Source organism: Apis cerana, linkage group LG1, assembly GCF_029169275.1.
Source record: "Apis cerana isolate GH-2021 linkage group LG1, AcerK_1.0, whole genome shotgun sequence".
Taxonomy (NCBI): domain Eukaryota; kingdom Metazoa; phylum Arthropoda; class Insecta; order Hymenoptera; family Apidae; genus Apis; species Apis cerana.
Window position 1 is genome coordinate 5716191 of NC_083852.1, and position 25154 is coordinate 5741344.

Here is a 25154-nt window from a genome sequence, read left to right on the forward strand (position 1 = left end):
ATTTCTATTTATACGTAGAATTATATTTGTTTTATAAAATTTTGATCAAATGAATTCAAAATAATGTAAATAATGATTATTAATAAAAAATAAAGAAATATCTTGAAAACAATTTATTTTTTCATTTAATCTCTTATCTTGCTTATACGTAAATTATTTCCGTAAAAGAAATAGATAAAACAATTCTCAATATTTTTTTTTCTTTTTTTCTCTATATGTATATCAAATCTATGATAATTCTGTACATGACGTTGGTACACATAACTCCGTTAGTCTCCAGACAATAAAAATAGGGCAGTAACATAGTTTATTAATGAAATTGCACCGATAAGAGGACTAATTACTGTTGCATGCTATTGAGATCAAACACCTATGAGGCTTTTGCGTATCGTTTGTACCTAAGTTCTTGATTCACAGACTTTTTCCAAAATGATAAATGTTTTAAGTTAATGCATCTACCACATGTTTAGGTAATTGAGTTAAGTTCAATTCAACACAGTTGTATATTGTATTTATGATACGACTTTCAAATAATGATAATAATCAAAATAATATTTAAAATATTAAAAAATTAGAAATAAAATTTAAAATATTGAAAAAATTACTATTGTCAATATTGTTGACATTTAAGTGTCAAAGTATTTAAGATTTTAAGTGCTATTCATGGATATTTTAAGATCGATCGTAAAACAAATTAACCCCTTGACGTTGAACTCTATATCTCGCATGCTTCAATGCTTTTATGTACATAAAAATTTACCTAGGTATGCAAGAACCTGAAAGAAAATTTCTTTCAAAATCATATTAGATAGGATGCTTAAGGGAGTATTATAAATTATACATATAGTATTGAAATTTTAAAAAGAAATATTTACAATTATACAGTTTCATATATTTTTTCTTCCTTTTTTTCTATGCTTCTTTTATCGTACAAAGACTGTACTATGTCTGGATCATTAAACGGAGAAGTCGATAGAACTTTGCGCGCGGTTTTCAAAGAGCGTAACTTCGAAAAGAAAAAGTTCGTAACTTTGCACAATACATTTTTCATTCTTGTAAATAGTAGATCATAGTGAGAAACTTTTCGTAAGTATTTTAATAACACTTTGCTTGAAATAAATATAGGAATGAGTTATAAAAAAATAGTATTACGAAATAAATTTTTGAAAATCGAATGAAAGAGAATAAGAATAACATTGACAAATTAAATTTATATCAATAATAATAAAAAAAACGTGGATTGAAATTTTATTGAAATTTTTATCAATAAAATAAATTTTTTTACTAAAAAAAATTCAGCTATTATTTTTTGAATCATTCAATTTTTATGCAAAATCTTTAATATTATGAAAAATATAAATAAATGAGAAAATTAAAATTGAATCATCCATATATTACCGAATCTTCCAGAATAAAAAAAATTAAAAGTATTCAACATTGCAAAAAAATGGTAGTTCTTTTTAACTATATAAAAATAAATATTTCTAAAATTAAAAAACAAAGAATTTATTTATATCATTATTATTATTCGTAGAGGAAAATGATTCAAATAAAAGTTAAATAATTTCAAATAAACTATTCTAATATAATTAATTTTTTTATATTCGCATAAAGAAATTATAAAACTTAATTTTATTTTTTTAAATAAATTATTTTTTAAAAAAGTAAAAAGGAAAAAACTAATTTAATCCATAATAATATTAGACTTTATTATTTCTTTCTAAAAATAAGTTAAGATAAATATTAGTAATTAAAAAAAATTATATGATGAATAATATGTAATATAAAGAATAACATAAAAAATATAGATTGTATAATATAAAAAAATCATTTTATACAAAAAGTAACTCCTTTAAAAAAGATTTAAATACAAAAAAAGGAAAATATTAATATTTACTATATTTAATATTCAAAAAAAAATATTTTTCTTTGAAATTTTTTTAGTAAGAAAATAAGAATATATGTTCAAATAAAATCAAATAACTTACAAAAAATATTATAAAAAAAGTATGAATTTTAAATAGAAAATAATATAGAAAATAATATAAAATTCATAACTTGGATATTAAAAGTATCAATTTAGTATCAATTATAGATTCATCAATTAATAACTAATATTTTCCAAACATGTCATTTGCAAGTACATTTCAATTTTTTATTATAAAATGCTTCCAAATAAAGTATCTTATAATTTATCTTATTTATATTATTATAAATTTATAATCTATCTTATTAAGTAAAATTTAATTTTATTACTTAATTTACAAAATTTCTTTTTTAATAATAATATGCACACTTAACCTACAAATTTCGTTATTAACATATTTAATAATTCCACTTCTTAATTTATAAAATTTTTTTTATAATATCAAATGCACATTTAACCTATAAATTTTCTTTCTCTGTACACTAATATATTATTTAACGATTCTATTTCCTAAGATACAAAATATATAATTTTCTTAATGTTAAATTACAAAACTGTAATGTAAATCATATCCAATTTACAAACTTCTTTCCATGATATTCCCTAGAAGTTACCATGGAATCGTCGAAGAACCTATAACACCTTCGAATCTCTAAGCCGAGTTTCGAACGAGCTCTAGTTTCCCTAGACGGGTTTTCAGTTTTCGACGAAGAGGATGGCAAAAACAAGGTGGCATTTTGTCGGTTGGTTGACTAGCTGGAGTTACACGGTGCATAATATCGTAAAGTTTCGTTAAGGACTGTCCGGCGCGGTCTCTTCCCAAGCCAATATCGTGTTCATGTCCTTAATGCCGCGTGTGCTCCATGGCTCGAGCGGATCCGTGGGCGATGTTGCCGGTGAAACCGCCTTATTCCGCTCGATCGATTCTCTTCTCCTCGGACCAGCCTTCTCTATTTCCTTCGGCGATACCCTGTGCATGCATCGTATCGAACAGAGAAACCATTAAACGAATGGTCAACCCAGTTGTGTTCATGTGCACACAGTTGCACCAATGTTGCAGATATTGCTTTCGATTGCGATTTGGAACTGGACTTCTTTGGGATTTGTTATTTTAGTAAGAAAATTTGAGAGAATTTTTTTTCTTCATTTATTTTTTAAAATTTTTTTATGATTGGAACTTGTAATTTAGAGCATGATATAAAATAAATATTTTTTTTATATTTAAAGGTTAGGTTTGGTGCATGTTAAATGAAAGTTGAATAGATCTCGAGTTCTTTTTCATTGTCTTAAATAGATTTGTATCGTGAATTGAATTTTATATTGTATGTGATATTATATATGATGTTTCAATAATTTTTTTTTTTCATTCATAATTTTACTTTTAATAAATTAAGTTTAAAAACTTTTCAAGTATATTTATATATTAGCTAATTTCAATTTAATATAATTTTTATAATTTTCAGTATATATAATATATAATTGTTGTTTTCATTTATCAAATAAATAATTTTTTGAAAATGAAAGTATTCGTTTAATTCTCATTTCTTTATTTATATTTCTCTATCTTCCAATATGAAAAAAAGGAACAAATTAAAGTAGACCCAAATCGAATAAACAACCAATCCATTGTGCCAATATTCGCGAATTCACTTCCCTTGTTCGGCTTTTATGACATAATCTCGATTTATCCTCTCACTTCACTTTTATCCCGTGTAATAAAGCAAAACATTTCAATTTGCCTTTAATAATAGCCGATATCACCGATATCGTTTCCCAAAACGTTTAAATTCCTTCTTTCACATGTTGCGAGTGCAATATCGCGCTCGCGTGATTTCGAATACTGTTTATCGAACGATTGGATACTCCGTGATCCGATTTCGTTGTCCCGTCACGTCCGTTTAAAGAAGAATTATTAACGAGTGATTAATAATTTATCGGCGCATCGAGTTCCATGGAATAATTACAAGGGACGTTGACATTTCATCGAAAACCAACTATAACGCTCCAACATACGCGGACTGTACATATTACATATTATTACATATCATAATAGAAAATTCGAAATATTAATTTACAATGCTTGTTTAGAAAATGCTATCCATCATTTTGTTAGATGAAATATTTATTATTTGTTTTAGGATTTTGAATAAAAAATTTTAATATTATGTACACTACATTAATATTGATATTAATGAGAAAGGATGACAAGTATAACTTTTTTTTATATAATGTATGGATAAAATGATAAAATTTTGTCTAAAATAAATAATTAATTATGTAACTCCGAAAGTCGAACTTTTTAGGATGAATCGAAAGAATTCGGATATGATCGGGTGAGATAATAAAAATCGGATTCAAAAATTGATCATATCCGATTTTACCCGATTTTTTCCGATTGAATATTCTATAATTTAAGAATCATGCGTATTTTGAATTTTCATATATTTTAATATAATCACATTGTAATATTAAATATAATACTGATTCATATATAAATATAAAAAAAAGAGTTTTTAGAATATTTGACTGTTATAAAAGAAAAACATTAATTTCATATATAATGCAATTAATGTAAAGAAAAAATACTTGATCCATAAATTCATTTTTCTTTTTTCTTTTAGTTTCAAAAAGAATCGACCTTCAGTTAACTCTATTAAGAATTACGACTTCCAAGATACACAATTTTTCATTGTTCAATTTCTAAGTAATCGTGTATTGAAACAATGAGACTACAGGAAAACGAGTCACTCGAAACTATAGACTAGCGCAGTGATTAATTGTCACAATGAAATCATTGTCTGTTGCTCACAGTGCTTAGTTGTTATCTCGCGAATATAATACAAAACGTTTTTGTTACAATGTTTGAAAATAAATCTTACGCATTTGCAGACAAAATGTCACACAAATCGCCCGTTTTTATGGAAATATTTTTTTTTAATATATTATCTATCAAACGTAACCGCTTAACGTGGTAAAAATTGATTATTATGTTCAATAAATATCAGATTGTTTTCTAATTTTATTTAATTTTATAAGTCTTTAATCTTTAATTTTATTAATCTTTAAAAAAATAAATTCATTATTATAATTATTATTTTCAATAAATAACAGATTGTTTTGTAATTATTAATTACCAAATATTAATATAATATTGTACAAATAATTGAATATAGTCACCATTTATTTACAGCAATACGGATCGATGTAATTATAAACTAATCAAAATAATATATAACTAAAATCAAATAGAATTATTTTCCTTTCCAATTATATTCATCATCTGTATCATCGTATATCAACAAACTTTACACAAATTTCAACAAATTTCACTCGCGCGAAATAATATGAAACCCCGTCTCTTAATTCCGTCCACGAGTACGGAAACGAATCTGTCTGTTCCCCGATTCTGTACCGGAAAATAGTGGAAGGAAACATTCGACAAATCTAAATAGGAAATCTATGTTCCAATATTGCGTGTACCCCATGCCTCGATATGTCGGCACACGAATCGATTGTTGATTGTGTTGCACCGTACTTCTGTTTCAGTCTGATTGTATGTATAGGGTATATATAGGGTGTCTCAAAATTATAACTGAACTAGGAAGAATTTATTCTTTGTAAGAAAATTGATTTATGTAAAAATAAAATCTTGGTAACAAAATTTTAATTAATCTTGAGATAATCACTAATTATATAGATAAATCTCTTAAAAGTCTGATTTTTAACAAGTTAATATGAATCTTATGAAACCAATTCAAATTAATAATAAATTAAAATCATTCCAAGATCTTTTCTTGATATCAGAAATTATAATTTTGATCTTTTTTTATCATTTTAAATAAAACTTTTTGGAAATTTTTATTATTATAATTTTTAGAAAGCTTTAAAAATCTTGGCAACGAACACCCTGTATATTTTTATGTGTCTCTGTTGGATCGTAGCTTAACACAAACGAGATGAAACATTGTAACTCGGGCTATTATGTTGTAATTACTTTTTCAGCCTGGTCCAGGAAATTGTGTGTTTTCTATACTTTCATTTCTCTGTTGGACGTACCCGCTGCGCGGTCCTCGATGAAATTTCATTAAAATCAAAGAAGACTGTTCAACCGTACCACGAATTTCCATTCTCCAATATTCTTTAAATGATAATTGTTTTGACGTTTTACGTGTGTACGTCTTTATGAAATGTTTGAGCGGTGTGGAAATGAATAATGGGGATCGATGACAGTTGAAGAATATATAGATGACGTTAAAATGTCAGATGTCTCGTGCAATACTGCTATGCGATAAGTATAAACTAATTGAAACGAAATCGAATTCTGCAAAAAAGAATCTTTTAATATAATTATTATTTTCATCGTTTAATTAATCCTAGTGATTTTCTAGTAACGAAATCCTAACCTTAAAAAATAAACAATTGAATTAAAAAATTCTTTAACAAAAAGGAAAATAACAAATTTTAAATAGCAAATGCACAAAATAATATTATCTGAATTTATAAAATGAAGAATTTTCTATAAAAAAAATTTTATACCTTTAAATTTCAGTCCATAAATTAAAAAACCTTTAATTGCTTCGAAAATATGTTTCAAATTTACAAATTTATAAATTTCGTTGCAAATATCATTGTGATCATTGTTTTGGACAACGACGTACCTATTTTTGGCCGTTTTTGGTCTTCTCTTCTGGACCTTGGCCTTCATTGTTTCGCACGGTCCGTTCTGCTTTATTTGCGAGTTAATTGCTTCTATGGAACACTCTCGACTCTCGATTGGATGGTCGATCGAGTTTTCATGGCCGTTGAGCAACGACTGATATCGAGGATTTCTGTCCATAGACGTGGAAGATGTGGATGACAGGTCGTCGTCGACGTTCCGTGACCGTCTACGTGTCGTGATAAATCTGTTGTTCGCTGATCTTATTCTACGTAGACGGGCCTCAGTCCCGAGCAAGTTGTCGCCTGCGATAAGACAATCAATTTTCATGAAATTCACGTGACACTTAACGCTCTCCAGTGAAATTCACTGTCGAGGTAATTTCGTTTTTGAATAATTTAATTATAGAAATACTTCCAACATTTTAATGGTGATATTTATAATCTTTTCTCATAATAATTATTTCATATATCTTAAATATTTTACTCGTTGACAATGAAAATTTTCAAAAGAAGATCCATTATTTGTGATGTATCATTCTTCAGAGTTAGGTTAGGTTCTAATAAAATTGTTTGTGCTAGCAAAAATGTAAATTGTGAAGTAAATCAAATTTTAAATAAAATTTTTTCTGAAGTATATTTATTTTCTCGTTTCATTCAAGATGATTCTTCAAGAAATAAATTAAATGTCTAAAATTAAATTTTAATTCTAGATTTAACATTTTTTAAAAATTAAAATAACAAATTATTAAATAAAATTTCATAAGATTAAATTTAATGAATTCATTGTCCAAAATAAAAATAATTTTGTTATCACCTCCAAAGTCATTATCACTCGACTCGACGAAATATTGTTTTCTCGTAACGTTGACCTTCTCCTCCATAGGTATCTTCGTCATCGTGAATTGTTCTAAAATTTGAAGATTTATTTTAGAGCTGGTTTCTGTTTCGAAGCCCGCAGCGGCACGTTTCGCTATTTCGAGCAGGGTTTCGGGATCGTTCGTATTTTCGGAAGCAATCACAAGTTCCAAAAGCGGATCCTGAAAATCCTCGGTCACGCTCGAATCTGGAACAAATATATGTATATGTATTCCGAAATATTTTTTTTTAAATATTCAATGTATCGTGAAACATATGAATTGTTAAAATAAACATTGAAAAAAAATGGATATATGTATTATTTTCAAGATCATGTTTGAATTTTTGAATACTAAAATTCTTATAACCTAAAATTTTTAAAGTCAGATATTCAGAGTTATTGCCTTTCAATTTAAGGATAGATTATATGTTTTGTTTTGTATTTATAATTATGTAATTATGAAAATATGTAATTGTTTTGTTTAAAAATTCAGTTTCTTTATTGTAAAATCATTATTTTAAATAAGATTAGACATTCAAAATTCAATTCAAAAATGAAATTTATAGATTTATTTTTATGATGTAATATTTATTGAAATTGTATTTATTAATTATATTTTTAAAATTGTTCGTTAACTTTTCACTGAATTTTTCAATTAAATAAATTAAAAATGAAATAGAAGTTATCTTAAAACAATTAATTAATTTTTAACATATATTCCAAAAAATATACAAAAGAATATTCAAAAACGATAATAAAATTGTTATTTATAATAAAAAATTGTAATCCTATACTATTTTATTTACAAAAATTTCAACTTGTCACCAGGATCAATATTCTGAAACAAATACCATTCAAATAAACTTCACCCAACAACAAATAAACCAGGAATAAAGAAGTATTAAATTACATGGAAAGAATCCTTTCAATATTTCTGTAATGAAAAGAAATCCTACAGATATAAGCACGTTTTCATCTTCATCTTTACACTAATTATAATTGTTGAATGCAAAAAGATTGCTTTGATCTTTTTTGAATACTTAATTAAATTTTTTTTATAAATGTCCTCAATTTCATTGTTGTTCCTCATTTTTACTCAACGAACTCTTATTTTTCTAGAGACTGACATTTGAGCTAAATATATAAGCTGATATAAATCAATCTAAATCGCTCATTTATATATTACATACGATATTTATATATTTATATATTAACAGCAGAACAATAAAACCTGTGAATAATTTCATATTTTTTTGTTATACGATTGAAAATGATTGAAAATTCCGACAAAATTTATATTATAATTTATTAAGATAGAGCTATAATTATACATATCTATTTATTTTTATTACTTTAATTACAATTAATTACATTTATACATAAAATAGATATTTAGATACTACATTAAATATTCAATTGTTTTCATCAAGATTAACAATTCACTTAATTTTATAATTTTAAATGAATTTATTATGTTTTTGTACAAACTGATGATTGTCATCAAACTGCACAATAACAATTCAATAATTTATCTTATTTATTCTTTTGACCTTCAAATGAGGAACCATACACACGACGCATATATGAGTTGGATACGTATCGTTACATATTTTTCCCGAATTTATTCGTTCGAAAATCCAGCAAAGCAGGTGTTTTTTTTTTTTTTTTTTTTCATTACGTTTGAATCATCATTTTCACAATGCAGACGTTCGATTTTTAATGAAAATCCGCTTCCTCTGAAAATCCATCGCCGCACAGCGAAAATAGACTGGTTTTCATTATTTTAATGCGCGGAACTATGTTTTCCCCAAGTTTTATTAACGCGGTGCATACAAAGCGGCCGTGATCGTAATAAAAGTTGGCAAAGCTGCGTTAAATCCTGACGAATGTGAATTATTTTTCGTGATGGGGAAAAAAATGGGGAATGCTTGTTGTGTACCGATGCTTGAAACAGTGACATTTTGTTATGTTGCTCGTGGGCGGAAACGAGATCAAGGACAACGGAAACAGCATCGCACGATGCTATAAAATATTTGAAATATGTTTCTGTTCGAAACGTTAATCAAGTCTTTATGTGTGTATATCTGTTTGTTTGTTTGTATTCGCCTGTATAGTGGTAGATATTTGAACGTGCGAATGTTAAAAATTTAAATAATAAAAAATATGTATGTTAAATATTAGTTTTCGAAAATGATATCTATCAAGGATATCATAAATATTGAGGAATGAAAATATTTGTGTAATAAAAATAATAAAAATAATTTCGGAGAGTGTGAGTTGAAATATTGAACGTAAGTTTTAAAAATAATATTTATGAAAAATAGATATAAGAATGAAAATATTTGAATAGTAAGATATTTGAGGATATGATTTAAAATAATTTTGGTAAATTATGAGTTGAAGAAATATGTTAATATAAATTTAAAATAATGGAAATTGCGAATTGGAAAAGTATTATTGCTATATTTTTCATTACTGTAATATTTTAATTTATATTATATTTTTATATTTTTGTTATTATTATTAAATACTTTTAAATATTTTAAAAGTATTTGGCTAAAGTATTGATAAATTAAAAATATAATATATATTTTTAGTTTCAACAGGAATGGAAGTCTTAATTAATAATTAATTGAAAAGAATAATAAAATAAACGAGTTTTATGAATCTGTGGTAATAATTTAATAAAATTAAATTAAATTTTAGTGTGGAAGTGAAAAAAAATGGAATTATTTTAGAAAGTTTTGTCAGAAATTTAATGAAATTTAATTTTGATGAAGACATAAAAAGTATATTTATTTTATGGATTTTAATACTTTTGTTTAATATTTAATAAAAATAATTTTGTGTTTTCTCTCAACATATAGTAAAAAACATATATATATTTAATTTAATTTATTCTAATAATGAATTTAATAAGACACAAGAACATCTATAAAAAAATTAATTCTATTTTGAATAATAAATATATTAAACTATTAATAATCATCATTTAAAAATAATGAGACAAAAACTGATATAAATTAACAGAGATATTTTTTTATAAAAAAATATGTCAAATAATATTTAATACTTAAAAAATATATTTTAATCAAATTCATTGAAAAGTAATTAAAATCTACAACCTGATGTGAAAATATTCAGTAAAAAAAAAGAAAAAAAAAAATTAAAAAATATTTTTCGTTAATGGAAATGTTGAAATAAAATTGACAATTAAAAAGACTAATAACAAAATACTATAATTTTTACAAAAAATACAATTAGACCAAAATTGTATTAATTTATTATGATATATATATCAATAAATTCTTTCGTTTTGATTAACAAATTATCTCAATTAAAATTACTATTTCGTCTCCTCTTTAAAATAATATCGAATCATAAGTAATCGATTTCAAAGCATTCATCTTGTATATGCATAGATCATTATGCAAGCATAATGATTGAGGTAACTAGGAAAGAATTTGCAAGATTTAATTGAGTGCCGAATTAACGAGACTCGATAACGAACCAAAGTGAACTAAAACTTGAAATATTTAGCCGAACTTGATTCTGGTTATCTCGAATTTTTTTTTTTAATTATTCCACTCCTCAATATTAATCTATAAATGTATGATACCATATTTGGAAAATGGATCTTGTTAAATCATTTATGATTTATACATGTAAATTAAATGAGAATTGGTATTCATGCAGAATTGATTTAATTATATAGTATTATTAATTTTTTCTTTTTCTTCTTTTCCTTCATTGTGAAATTTTAACAAACGAATTATGAAGAGATGTATAAAAAAACAGTTCAAAGAAAGGTTTATATATACATATACATATATATTTGTTATTGTGTACCTTTTGTATTAAAAGGGTATAATTATTTATAATTGGCAAAGAGAAGTTTTAAAAGCAAGGGAAGATTGTTCCTTTAATCCTTATTTTAATTAAAAACCTTAATCTTATTATATCTTTATTTTAATTAAAATCGATCTTGTTCAATAAATTTAAAAAGTGAGAATTATACATTAAATCGATTGTAATATATAATATGTTATATAAAAAATATTTTATCAGAATGAATTTTTTAATTGAACTGAAAATTTATATTTATGTTTTTATCAAAATATTTTGTTAAAAATACAAATATTTATTTTAATATTGAATTTTTTCCATTTGATATAATTTAACTTAATCTAATTTTTTTGAAGTCAGATATTTAAAAATATACATAATTCCTTTGTTAAAAATACAATTTTATAATTATAATTATAAAGCTATTTTGTAATTTTATTCATTCTACTCTGAAATATCTGAATTCACAATCTAACCTAATCATCAAACTTCTCATTCAATCATTTTTCATTATATTAATATAAACTTTCTTTAACAAAATAAAATACAGTCAAAATCAAATATAAAAATATTACTTCAAAATATTTAAAAAAAATTTTTAACATATCTATAAAAGAAAATTACCAAGCATCTCTGAAAAATTCACAAAACGTATATTTCCCTTTCCATTATCACTTTTTAAAATTTTTTTTAACATTTATTTTTTTAGATATTCATTTTACTTACGATTCGCATTCTTCAAATTCATCTCGTGTACGGCTGCAGCCTGGCTAGTTACTTTTTTTTCCCTAGAATTGTTCGTCTGGTCGTCCACATTTTCCGTTGTCGATTTCAACGGTTCTATGTTCGTCGTCACGTTCTGCTGATTATTCACCGTCGATTTCGTCTGCTCCTTGGTAGCACTCTTTGGTTTCGACTGCTTGGCATCGATGTTGGTTGGAATTCCTTCCGTTGCGGTGGACAAGTCGAGATCATGAGCGAACGTCATGACATCCAAAGCTGTGGTCAACGCGTCCCCGAAACCGGCGGTCACCACAGAAACTTGAGGCTTAACCCCTTTTGGACTGCGCAGAAATTAATCCTTTTTCGTTTGGTCACTTTTATATGTAAAATAATTTTATAATTAATTTTATAATTAACAGTTAATTTTGTAATAATTAATTTTGATTATTATAACTAATTTGTTGTATGGATATAATTCATTACATAATTATGTTATAATTAATTCTATAACATAATTAATTTGTAAGAGTATGATTTATTTTTATCTGAGATTATATATGATATATTATCAATAATTATATATATATATATATATATATATATATATATATATATATATAATTATCATAAAATAAGAGAATCATTTGTTATTTTTATCCTTTGAATTCCTTAATTAATTATTATATACATATATGAAGATATACTTATTATTATATTACAAAATTTACACTCAATAATAAAATATATATTGAATTATGTATATTCAAATGTTTCAATGAAAAAAACTTTTAGTAATTGCTTATTTATAATAAATTAAAAATTGTTAAATTCATTATTGATTGTTTATTGATTATTAATTTAATATGAAATTTTTAATACTGTAAACATTAATATAAAATAGACTAATATCGATAAAATATAAATGAAAAATTAAATTCGAAACAATTATAATAAAAAAATAATGGAAAGCTTTGAACCATCTATATATATATTTTTTTAAATAAAAAAAATTGTAAATTTGTTATAAAATAAATATTTTATTTTAAGGAAAGGAATGTTTAATTTCATAGTATATTTTAAATGATTATATTTTAAATTATGATGATCTATTTTGAAAACATCTAAGATATTTGAAAATCGCTCAAGATCATTAAAGTAAAATAGTTAAAAAAAGTATTTGAAGATCAATTCGTTATGAAATTTGGCATAATTAACCTCATTAATAAATTAATCAATAAATAATTTTTATTATTACTATTTTTTTATTCTTAATTAAAAATACTCGTTTAAAAATCCTAAATGCACAATTTTATGAATTTCTTCTATTCGATGGAGTATTCGAGTATGTAATTCAAAGAAATTAATTTACGTGCAAAAGTGAAACTCGAATGAAACCGAGAGCAATAATTTTGAAAATTCATAAACCTGTACGTTTGAGATTTATCTGAATATTTAAATTAAAAGAATAACGTTTGAAAAAAACGCGATTGAAATCGAACAGAATATGCATGTCGCGGTTTACCATAAATATTTTAAGAAACACCGATATATCGATTGCAAAAAAAATATAAAACGCGATTTTATTCGATTTTTGTAATGGTAATACATACGTCGTATAATATCCATTCTTAATGTTACGCCTTCTCGTATTTATCGTAAAATATAATGCATAAAATTTAAATGATTCAGGTTCTAATGCCTTTAATACTTCTCGAGATATTAAAACCATCTGAAGTCATTTTATCTAATTATTTAAGTTCGGTAATTAAAAAAGTTCGAAATATTATGCTAAATATATATCGTGATAATTACCGAATCGATGGAAAAGCTGTTTAAGTATCTGGATAATTTTCTATAATTTCTTTGACATTAAAATAAATTGAAATTAAATGCCATTAAAATTAATTTAATCTATTAAAAATATTAATACGAATGTTTTCTAATATCATATGATATTTAAAATTATATGAATTTGTATCTATAACTCTAATAAAATTATGAAATTATGGATAAAAATTTTATGATTATGGAATGCATGGAATTATTTGGAATTGTTATAATATAACAATAACTAAAGTACACTTATACGTTATTCTAAATATTCAATATTGATACGAAAAAGAAAACATTTCAAGAAGATAATCAATATAAACTATTTACGAAACTAAATAATATATTTTAAAAAAATATTAAATTTAAAATTATATAATCTATATCTTACAGTGTAGCAGAATTTTTGTCAAACATGTTTTTAAAATTCATTTCTAAAATCCTTAGTTTTATATTTTAATAATACTCAAAATAAATATAAAATTATATTCAAAATATAAACAAATTTTTAAACTTAAAACTTAATTTCACTCTTTCTATGATATTCACGGAAAAAATTACTTCATTATACTTTATATATATTGAAATTTTCACTGAAAATTTTTTTAGGTTAGATTTTTCTATGTATAAACTTTGTACAAAAATTTGTGCTAAGACTTTTATAACTGTAACATGCACATAGTATAACCACAGTAGAATTCACAATATTTTCATTCATATATCCTACATTTCAAACACTATACCGTATGATATAAGGATCATTAACACAAATTGTTGGAAATTCCAGTGTCTTTAAAGCAAGATACTGTGACAAGCGGATTCCTAGCAATAGATTTGTCGAGGATCGCGGTCGCTAATATCACTCTCTGCTAGATCATACATAATTTATCGAGTCACGTGTCACACCTCTCAATATTCTCGATATCGAATGTAACACGTTTATTGACGTTAATATCTGGTTTCGTAACCTTGACGCCTTGCATATTAACCGCCACAAATCCAAGGTCAATTATATCGCATTCCAATCAAACTGATACACAATCTACATATGTAGGTATGTATATTGTATCGCTTAATTAGTATGTCGTAAATGAATCAATTAACGATGTTGATAGAAACTTACGAGTGTTTTAAATTATTTCATAACATTTATATTTGAATCATAAAAGCAGGAAGAAGATGAAGATCAAAAATGAAGATAATATAACGATTAATGTTTCTTAATTGTAAATAAATAAAATTTTATTTAAATATTTTTTTTAGATATAAAAATTAATTTGAAATTAAGGAGATTACATTTTTAGAAAATTAAAAATTACTTGTTAATATAAAAAAATGAATTTTTAAAAATTTTTGAGATAATATTTAATAAGTTCTACTTGTTTATTTAAAAAATAGAAAAATCAATTTTTGCATAATTAGTTTTGAATTATAATAAATATTTCAAAAAAAGTAAAATTTTGTTAATCGATGCTTTATGAAAAAACTTTCTAAATAATATATAAGAGTGAATATTACCTTACTCTGACAGGTGTAGAAAAAGAAGCTCGTCCCCACATAATTCGTCGTAATTCCTCTCCTGTTAAGCCACGTTTTTTCAATTCGTTTATCGTCACTTTGCCCACACGCTATAATCAGAAAACATTGAAATTGAAAATGAATGATTAAATGATAAACAATTTTTTTAAAAATTAGAAAATAAAAGAAAATTGAATTGTACATTGCATAGTTGATAATGATAATCGAAATATTGAATATTGATATTGAAATCGATATATTTGAATAAATTCGATCAATTATTTCATTATCCGTTAAAAATGATTATTAAATTCTAATAAATTCTATAGTTATAAGATACAAAAAATAATTCAAACACGCGAACGACAATTGTCCAGTAACAGCAGTGTAGCAGAAATTTTAACCTTCTCCAAACTGAGAAAAATCGACAACCAACTATTCCTCAATCAACCCAATCCATTTCCATTTTCATCCTCTACTATCTCTCGATTTATTACCACTCCAATCAGAACAGTTTACAAATCGCTGTTAGGCAAATCTCTTGACAAACAATGAACTTAATTTCAAATAGTTTTACATATTTTTTTATTTATTTCAATTATTTGTACTCACGTTACTTTTTCATCATTTTTAATTCATTATCAAACAGTTTTCAATTTTATGTTAATCTTATATCATAATCGACATAACTTTTAGACCACTTTTAATATTAAAGTTTAAAAATGTTTTATAAATATTTAATATCCTAATTTCCATATATCTCAATAGTAGAATTCAATATCAATAAAGATAAGAAAATTAAATATGAGATAAAAATATACATATCATTCTATTTAAAAATTAATTATATAATTTCATTACATTAATTTATAATGATTATTTTCACAGCAAAAATTATTTTATGAATCAAAAAAAAATTTTTCTAAAAAATAATTGAATTATGTATATAATGGAGAGAAAAGAATTTATTAAAATAGTCAAATAAAAAATCAAATTTATAGATATTCATAGCAAGCAATTCATAGCAAAAAGATGGAAATACATTACCTTCCAATTAACTACCGCGCCTTTGCGTTGCTTCGCCTTGGTTTTCGATTTACTTTTAATAATCAGAACTCCTCGCTGCTCCGAGGCAGGATTGTTTGGGTCATCTCCAGGTCCCAATTTAATGCTATATTCTTGCAAATAATTCTGTGCATCCTTCTGTGAGACTGCACGTTCCAGAGAAACCACGATTTTCGCCCACTATAATCATTCAAACATAGGATTCTTATGAAATTTTACGATATTTTATTTTAATTTAACTCGTAAATTAAACAGGAAATTTTTATTAAATTCTTTCTTCAAATATGGTTGACGTATTTGTAAACGTCATATTTTATTTTAAAATATTATATGAATAGAATTCGTTATTAATTCATTTTGTTTTAATCTCGTTAAATAAATTTAAAACTTTTAATTTTAATTAATTAAATTTAAATAGATTTCAATTCGTCAAAATTTTTAATTCCCAATAATTTCTAAAAATTATAATATATAGATGGATATAATATATATCCATCTTCAATATATATTTATCTAACAATATCTAATTTGATGAACTTTAAAAAAGAAAAATCCTGAAATAATTAATTATTAATAAAATTATAATTTTATATAATTATTCTATGATATAAAAATAACAAAAACTTTATAAAATCACCAATTAATTATAATAATAATAATTGCATGCAAAATATTTACTTGTTTCACCCACTCCTTTTCACTCTGCTCGATCACATGAGCGTATGTGTTGCCCATCATGGCGATTAGCATGTTCAACAATAGTATAGGCACCAGTACCATAAATATGGCGAACACCATCTTCGATAAATTAGGATAGGTCGTGTAGCTGAGATCCGTGTACTGAAACGAACAATCGTCCGCCATAATTGTTATCGATATAATTCTCGCACGATCGAACGAGTTGAAAACAAGGAAGTCGAGATGTATCTGATCGACGAAAATAATCGTATTACCGACAAAAGTGCGTTATTATCGATTTTTCATGACAAATCCGTTCGAGGTTACTCTGCCATCTCGCGTGTTTAATTATTGTTACGGGACTGTGAAATCCAAACGATTTTTGACGCAAATTTTTGAATCAGGATTATTTTTTTTGGACGAGTTTCAATATCCACTTAACATTCGAACTATCTCCTTATAATATTTAAATAAATGTAATATATATGAATAATTAAAATTATAGTGTGGATGAACCTTAATATTTAAGCCTTAATATTAAAATTATTGAATTTAAATATAATATATATAAAGAATTAAAATTAGAATAGTTTTATAAAAGTTAAAATATACATTTTATGTATATTATTTTTCAGTAATTATAAAAATAAAGACAAAAATATTGAAATTAACTAATTTAATTTGATAATTCTAATATTGAAATTTCATATCAATAAGTATTAAATATAATTAAATATATAAACCCATAAATTATTAAATTTTAATTATTTAATTTTAATTTTAATATTATAATTCTAATATTGAAATTTCATATCAATAAGTGTTAAACTATAAGCTCATAAATTAGTAAATTTTAATTATTTAATCTAACCTAACCTAACTAAGAGTTTCCACTATTCTATCTTATATTATCTTAAAAGCACAGAATCTATAAAAATTTTCTCATTAATTATAAAATCTTTTAGAAGTTTTATAAACAAATAATATAAATCAATCTTTAAAAATCAAACTATTTATAACTAATAATAAATTATTTAAATTCCTAATTAAATTAAAACACTAATCATATACTATTAAAATTGAGAGATTTGTAAAAATTGAAATTGAAAATCACTTTTATTCTATTGTCTTATTAATACAATACTAACATTAATCAAAACACAAACATTTTTATTCCATTTCACTTTAATTCCATCTCTACACAAATTCTATCAATTTTTATACATTCGTCAATTTCAGATTTGATAATCTGTACGATAAGGATACAAATCTTAAACAAACGTTTCGCGTGCAATAAATCTTTTTTCCTCTTGACAGCATAATCGATTCGTTAATTACACGAAAGATATACGAGAAATCTGGAAACACTGTTCACTCACGTTATTTTCTGCGAGATACCGAGAAAAGGGGGGGAAGCAGGATCGTTGTAAATGTAATTCAATTAGCCACGAATACAGCGTGCGAATTGTCTTGATATTTCATCGGTGAAATTCGATTAATTGAAATTCACGAAACCAAGCTGCGAGTGCCAATTTTTTTTTCTTTTTTTCAAATACGCGTGCCGTGCTCGCGATCTATCGATTGGAGAGGGGATCGGTTCTTCATTTTCCCGGATTGAATTTACACGAGGGCAGGAATTGCGCGCGGATGTTACATTAAAAATGAATTTTCGCGTCCAATGCTCTCAACTATGGTGAGATGCGCGCGATTTTTTTTTCACTACCTCGAGTTGTTAGTGACGTATCGTGTTGTTGATAATAGATGACGCCAGGAATTGAATGAGAACCACTGACACCTGGAGATTGAATTCTCGTTGAAAGATACTTTTCATTATTATATCAATGGATTAATATGAATTATTTTGTCATTTTATCTATCGTTTTTCTTTTATTTTGTACACGCATGAGTTTTCGAGTGAAAATTAAAAAAACATCGGAATTGTTTAATAATAACTGTTTCGTTATATATAGTAAATGTTTTACTTGTCGATTTTTGTGTAAAGAATTACTCTCATATTTTACTTTATCTTTATTTTCCTATTCTATTTTTTATTTTCGATGAGTCATGAGAGAATAGATATTATTCATTTTTTTTTTTTTTTTACAGATATTTGGGAAATTGGGAAACGATCGTGAATTACGATAAAAGTTTATTTATATCAACTGGTCAGAAGGACAAATAAATAGTGTAATACAATTTCATTTGATTCTCTCTATTAACTATAATTTTTCGATCAATTCTAAATGGCGTTCTTATAGACTTGTCTTGGTTATGAAAGATACATGATTGTTAATAATATTCTTTAATCACTAAATCTTTTATCGTTTAATTACTCAATTCTTTTTTATTTTTGTTGTTTATTAAATCACAAGTATAGCTTGTTAAGAATTTACATTAAAAACATTTTCTTGCAAACATTGATCTAACCTCAAATATTTTGATACTCAACAAGAAGAATATGTAACATTGATAAAATTTTCTACAATGAAAAATCATAAAATAAATTTAAATACTCTTTTTTACATTTCTTCCCCCTCCATCACAAAAAAGAAAACTAAAAATTTAATTACCTACTATTTTCACAAATTATTCTGAGATTCTATTAAACTTGAATCGAGAACGAAGCGAAATTATACGTATTGTTATACTATTTATTCGAAAAGGAAAAAGAGAAAAAAGTTTTTTGTCACGTTAACAATATAGCGGTTTCTTGCAACGAAAACGTGCAACGTGCCGCGTATAATCGGAAAAACGCGAATGGCAAGTACCCCTGATTGAAATTGATTTACGAGCGTGTGTTTAAATTCTTAACCCTTCTAGACAAAGAGGATAAAAACGGTGCTGGCAACACCGCTCTCCATTGACATGCTGGCACGATTTACGAAATTGCCCCGATCCTTCTCGACATTCAACTTTTTTCTCGCCATTCAATAACCAACGATTGTAATGTATGCACATACGTAGAACTGGTAACAATCTGTGCAACTTTTTCAAAGAAAAATTGGAAACGAGTCTTTATCTATCCAACTACGGAGGAATGATTTAGAAAACGTTTGTGAAACGTTTTGAAAAATTCTTTCTCTTTAAAGCATTATATTTCTTTTAAGAAAAATATTCGATTAAGTTTTCTTGTTTTAATACTTTTTTCTTTTTTAAATATAGAATAATGAAAATGAATTGGATGAAATATAAATTGTGGGACAGTAATACAATGAAAAGAAGAGTTCAGTTTCCGTACACGTAATATCCATCCATATAATAAATTCCAATATTCTATTCAAAACAAAGCTTATTAACAGAATAACACTTTGGTATATCATAAATAATTTTTTGTCTCTCAACAAGACTATTAATTTTCGTTGCATATTTAATAGACACCCTGTACATAACCAAATCTCCATGTCTATAATCGCGTACACGATAATTTGTACCTTCCAATCGTGCAAACAGCATGCATCTGAAAGCAGAAAAAAAAAAAGAAAAAAAGAAAAAAAACACGCGTGCAAAAAAAAAAGAAAATCGCGACAATAAAACGATGATTTATAGGGGACGAATGGTGGCTTACGTTGTAATCGCCAAGGGTTATCTGAAACAATGCCATCCAGGTCGAGTGATAGGAACTGTAGAGGGATGATTTCACTCCCGGGAATCCTTTGTACAAAAAGTAGAACGACTGGCAGAAGCCGAACAGCACCACCATGTATATTATACCGAAGGTCAACATGTCTCCCGTTATCATGCTGTACACCATGGTGACGAATGGACCGGTCAGCCGGATAGCCCTGTAAAAAACAATAATCAGAATATGGACGAGATACAATGATAAAACGGTTTGTTGCCGATAATGAAGCGTTAAAACGCGCCCAAACGATCAGATAGTAGGCGCGTTCGTTCGTGCGCGAACGGATTTCATCGCGTGTCCTTGTGAATAGAGAGAGGGAGGGGAGGCAGGCAGGAGGTGGGGAGAGAGAGGTGATGTAGTCGTTTCGTACAGCGAAAGATAATGGCCTCGACGATCGATGTCTTCGTGGAAAGCCACCGGTCGGATGTCACGGGTGTCCAGTTTAACGCTCGTTTCAAGAGGATTTTTGTATCCTTCGTTATATTTTGTGGGCTTTCGTCACACTTGTTGGATATTTATCGGATGATTTAAGATTTCACGTGGATTTTATGTGGAAAGTGATTTAGGATCGTGCTGTGAAGAGAACGAATCGTAAGAATGTTTGTGAAGATGGTGATTCTTTTTCCTAAGTTCAGTAGACTATTCACTTAATTTGAATAGTTTTGAATAATATTAAATTGTAATTATTGATTAATTATTGTACAAAATTATTAGATATCATATCTATACTTTGGATGGTCTGGTATAAATCTTTTCTAATTCTAATAATAATTTTTAATACAATTTGAATGATTCTAATAATTGTCACCAGATGTCTCTTACTTGTTTCTGTTAGTTCTGTTCTAACAAGAGTTGCAAGATCAAAAATCATCATATGTCTGGATTTAAAATCATTTAAACTTGCCCTAGAAAATATTCATTTCTTCTTTTAATATCTCTCTTTTTTGATCATATCTTTTATCACAAGATTAAAATTATTGTAAATGTATCTTTTAACATTAGACAGGTTCTTAAACACTAGTTTATAGATGTGATGTTTACTGAAGCACGTAGAAAATCTATGATATCTTAATTTGTATACACGATAACCAAAGTTTCTGGCTATACACAGCAAGTTTCTTGATTTCAAGCGGCTTGCAATCAAAGGGTTAAGTTTGATACAGTAGCTTTCAGTAGCTTGAATCGAAGCATCTAGATTACAGATATCGATTCACACGAAGTTCAATCAGTATTCCAATAGTTTTTTTTTTTTTTTTTTTACGACAACTAAGCTACACTTTTTGATACCTGAATTGGTTTATTTTTAATAATATAAAATTTCCTTAAGATTTTTGGATCCATTTGATTATATTACGACTATAATACGACAATTCACAATTTCATTTCAGGAAATCTAAATTCGAAACACTATTTTTCTATTATTTTTTAACGTAGAGTTATAGAATTTCATTAAAGAAAATGAAAAATTTTAGATTCGACGAAAAGTTATACAAGACGATGGATAATTAGTTGGTTCGGAAATTACTCTTCCTTCAAGATCATGCGATAATAAACATAACTACGTAACGAGTATAATGCTGTCCAAAGTTAACTTATTAGCGCAGTAGCTTTGAAGCTTTCCTTTCGCTTTGTCTTTGAAATATGAGAACAAGAACGCGCATCGCGTTGTCTATGAACAATGAATACTAGTGAATATTTGAGGATTGTTTCTAGTTAGGCTGCGCTAAGCTTCCTGTTTTCAGTAATGGCGGAACAAAGGGCTCTAACCATGAAGAGAGCTTTGGCTCAGTCGGTGTAGTTTGCTCTCTGCTAAGGTAGTACGTAACTTTCTAATTGTAAACATGTTCTTTTGTTAAGCTTATCTCCATGGTTTCGCGACTTACCCACCCCCATCGATTTCTGGATAAACCGAATTGATCGCGTGCATCTTTTGCTGGTGAAAATTTAAAATCGTGGAAAAATTTCATCTTGTTAAAATTGATTTTAAAAAGGAGCTACTTTGTTGATATTAGAGTATTCCTCTTTGATTATCGAGATATCACGTAGAGAGAAAGAGAGAGAGAGAGGGAGAGAAAGTAAGAGAGAATTAAAAGTAATATTTCCTTCGCTGTAATCAACCTTTCTACTTCCTTAAAAATTGTATCATATTTATTCCTTTTTATTTTTTTTTCCACGACTGCATCGTTCACGCGGGGCAACAATATTTAAATGGTATTAAATTAAGCATACGGAGGAATTAACTTCTTTGTGAATTAACTTCTTGCACGAGAGACTGGAAATTAGGACTTCGCAACAGGTATAATTTCCCTCCAGTTTGCTGCTAAAATAACGAATGAAAAAATAATTAGCGGGAATAAAAGTGTGGAAATTCTTCCCTTTATTCCAAGTTAACAATGGGTTACTGGAGGATCGATGTCTTGATAATCGCGTTACACCTTCACTGAAATCGAACGCCAGTCATTGCTTTCCTGCTTACAGATTGACGTTAAACGCGTTCATGGTACACGTGGTACATATGTATATGATCGCGGTAAATGCAGTTTACCGTTGACAGTAAATAGACGAGGATCGATATCTGTTGCACGATGCACGGATATCTTTGAATGGAACGCGAGAAACTTCATCGATATCGCAATGACAGTGGTGCTGCGTCATTGTTGTTCAACCCTCGTCGAAGATAATAAGGGGGAGAAAAATAGAGAGAAAATATTAAATTTTTCAATTCGAAGAACGATGAGATTATTTCGAATCTCTTCCAGGTTTATTTCTTTTTTGAAAAAAATTCCTCGACTTTTGTCCATCGAATTGATTCATTGATAATATTTTTGTTTAAAATTTTTGAACAATTAACCGATTCGAAGCAGAGTGGTTAAATATATTCGAGAGAATCATCTGCAATGTAATATTTTTTAGATGATTTTTACTAGATTAAAGTATTTCTTATTTATCTATTTTTCTAGGTATCCCTAGATACTAACTCCTTTCAGTAACTATACTAATATCGTTTCTAGATTAGTCTAAGATAATCGCAATGCTTAAATTTTAGATATTTCTAGGGATATCTAGAAATTTTCGTCTTTTACTAAGATATTTCTATCATTGTGTTACTTTACACAAATTATCCTAATATTTTCTAGACTTTCTTAAGATAATTACATTAAGTATTGAGATGACTTTTATCTCTACTTAATACTTAAATTCTAGATATTTCTAGGGATACCTAGAAATCTTCGTTTGCTATATACTTTTACTAAGATATTTCTATCATTGTGTTACTTTACACGAACTATCCTAATATTTTCTAGACTTCCTCAAGATTACATCTTTTGCCTCAATACTTAAATTCTAGATATTCCTAGAAATCTTCGTCTTTTGCTATATACTTTTACTAAGATATTTCTATCTATTACTTCAAACATCCTAATATTTTCTAGACTTCCTTAGGATTCCACCTTCTGTCTCATATACTTAAATTCTAAATTCCTAGGGATACCCATATACTTTTACCAGAATACTTTTCACTATTTTCTAATTTACTTCCGTTCACAACAATATTCCAATATTAATATTAAGTACTTTCAAATATTCTTCTAGCTCTGCAAAAAATAAAATTATAAAATACATTATTATTATTATTATTATTTAATCTTCATCTCACGTCGAAATTCTCCCCATCGATCCATTACGCGACATTTTCAATTTTCTCCACTATACTATAACATCGGTCAGACGATGACGTAATTCCAAATGAGTTTTCGAATCATATAGGCGCGTAAGGCCCATCTCGGTGTTATCGGTTTACAGGTCATCGAGGGGGGAGGAGGAGGAGGAGTCGGCAAGGATGAAACAAAACACCGCGAAGAGAGATAAAGTTACTCCTATTACCAGCGATATCGCGTTGTCAATCGCTCGTTTACCCGCCTTCTGCCCCGCCCGTTGATTATCCGATTTACCAACGCGATCGGCGCTTCAATGAAATTGAAGCGGCGCGTAATTCAAGCCGAAATCGCGGATCGGGCAGAACAATGGTCGTTTCCTGAATCGAGCGGCAACCGAAATCGATTTTCGCGCCCCCGACAATGGAATGGAACATTTTTAATCGTTCGACACAACCTTCCGCCCCCTCCTCCTTCCTACGTGTTCTCTCTTTCATCTCTTTTTTTTTGTTTTTTTCATTCTTTTTACGTTCTTCTCTCCATTCTTCTTCTTTATTTAATTGGAAACATAACGTTAATCCCAAAAAATGGAAGGATTTTGTAGAATGCGCGACAAGTTCGGTGTAGGAAAATTTCAATTTTCAAATTGAGAGCGATAAGACTTGATATATATATATGTATATCTCGATATTTTCATTTCGTTCCTCACCCAAAACCTGGCACGATGTACAATTTTTATAATCAAATTCAGCACGCGAGAGAAATAAACAAAAA

The 25154-nt window shown here is 26.8% G+C and overlaps 1 protein-coding gene across 4 annotated transcripts in view; it reads right to left on the reverse strand.

The window, feature by feature from the left end:
* Nucleotides 1–2133: 2133 nt before the first annotated feature.
* The window catches only part of LOC107994862 (transient receptor potential cation channel subfamily V member 6), a 47667-nt gene continuing 24646 nt past the window's right edge, over nucleotides 2134–25154 (reverse strand). For 2 of the 4 annotated variants that reach the window (XM_017051971.3, XM_017051970.3), the window contains exons 6-13: nucleotides 20668–20884; nucleotides 17103–17264; nucleotides 16407–16604; nucleotides 15360–15469; nucleotides 12015–12352; nucleotides 7401–7649; nucleotides 6586–6889; nucleotides 2134–2897 (exon numbers count right to left, since the gene is read on the reverse strand). In XM_017051971.3, the coding sequence (XP_016907460.2) occupies nucleotides 2720–2897; nucleotides 6586–6889; nucleotides 7401–7649; nucleotides 12015–12352; nucleotides 15360–15469; nucleotides 16407–16604; nucleotides 17103–17264; nucleotides 20668–20884 (1756 nt within the window). In that variant the 3' untranslated portion in view covers nucleotides 2134–2719. Of the gene's footprint in view, nucleotides 2898–4924; nucleotides 6249–6585; nucleotides 6890–7400; nucleotides 7650–12014; nucleotides 12353–15359; nucleotides 15470–16406; nucleotides 16605–17102; nucleotides 17265–20667; nucleotides 20885–25154 lie in introns of those variants that run through there. The other 2 variants (XM_028665304.2, XM_017051972.3) reach the window with 2 other exon arrangements.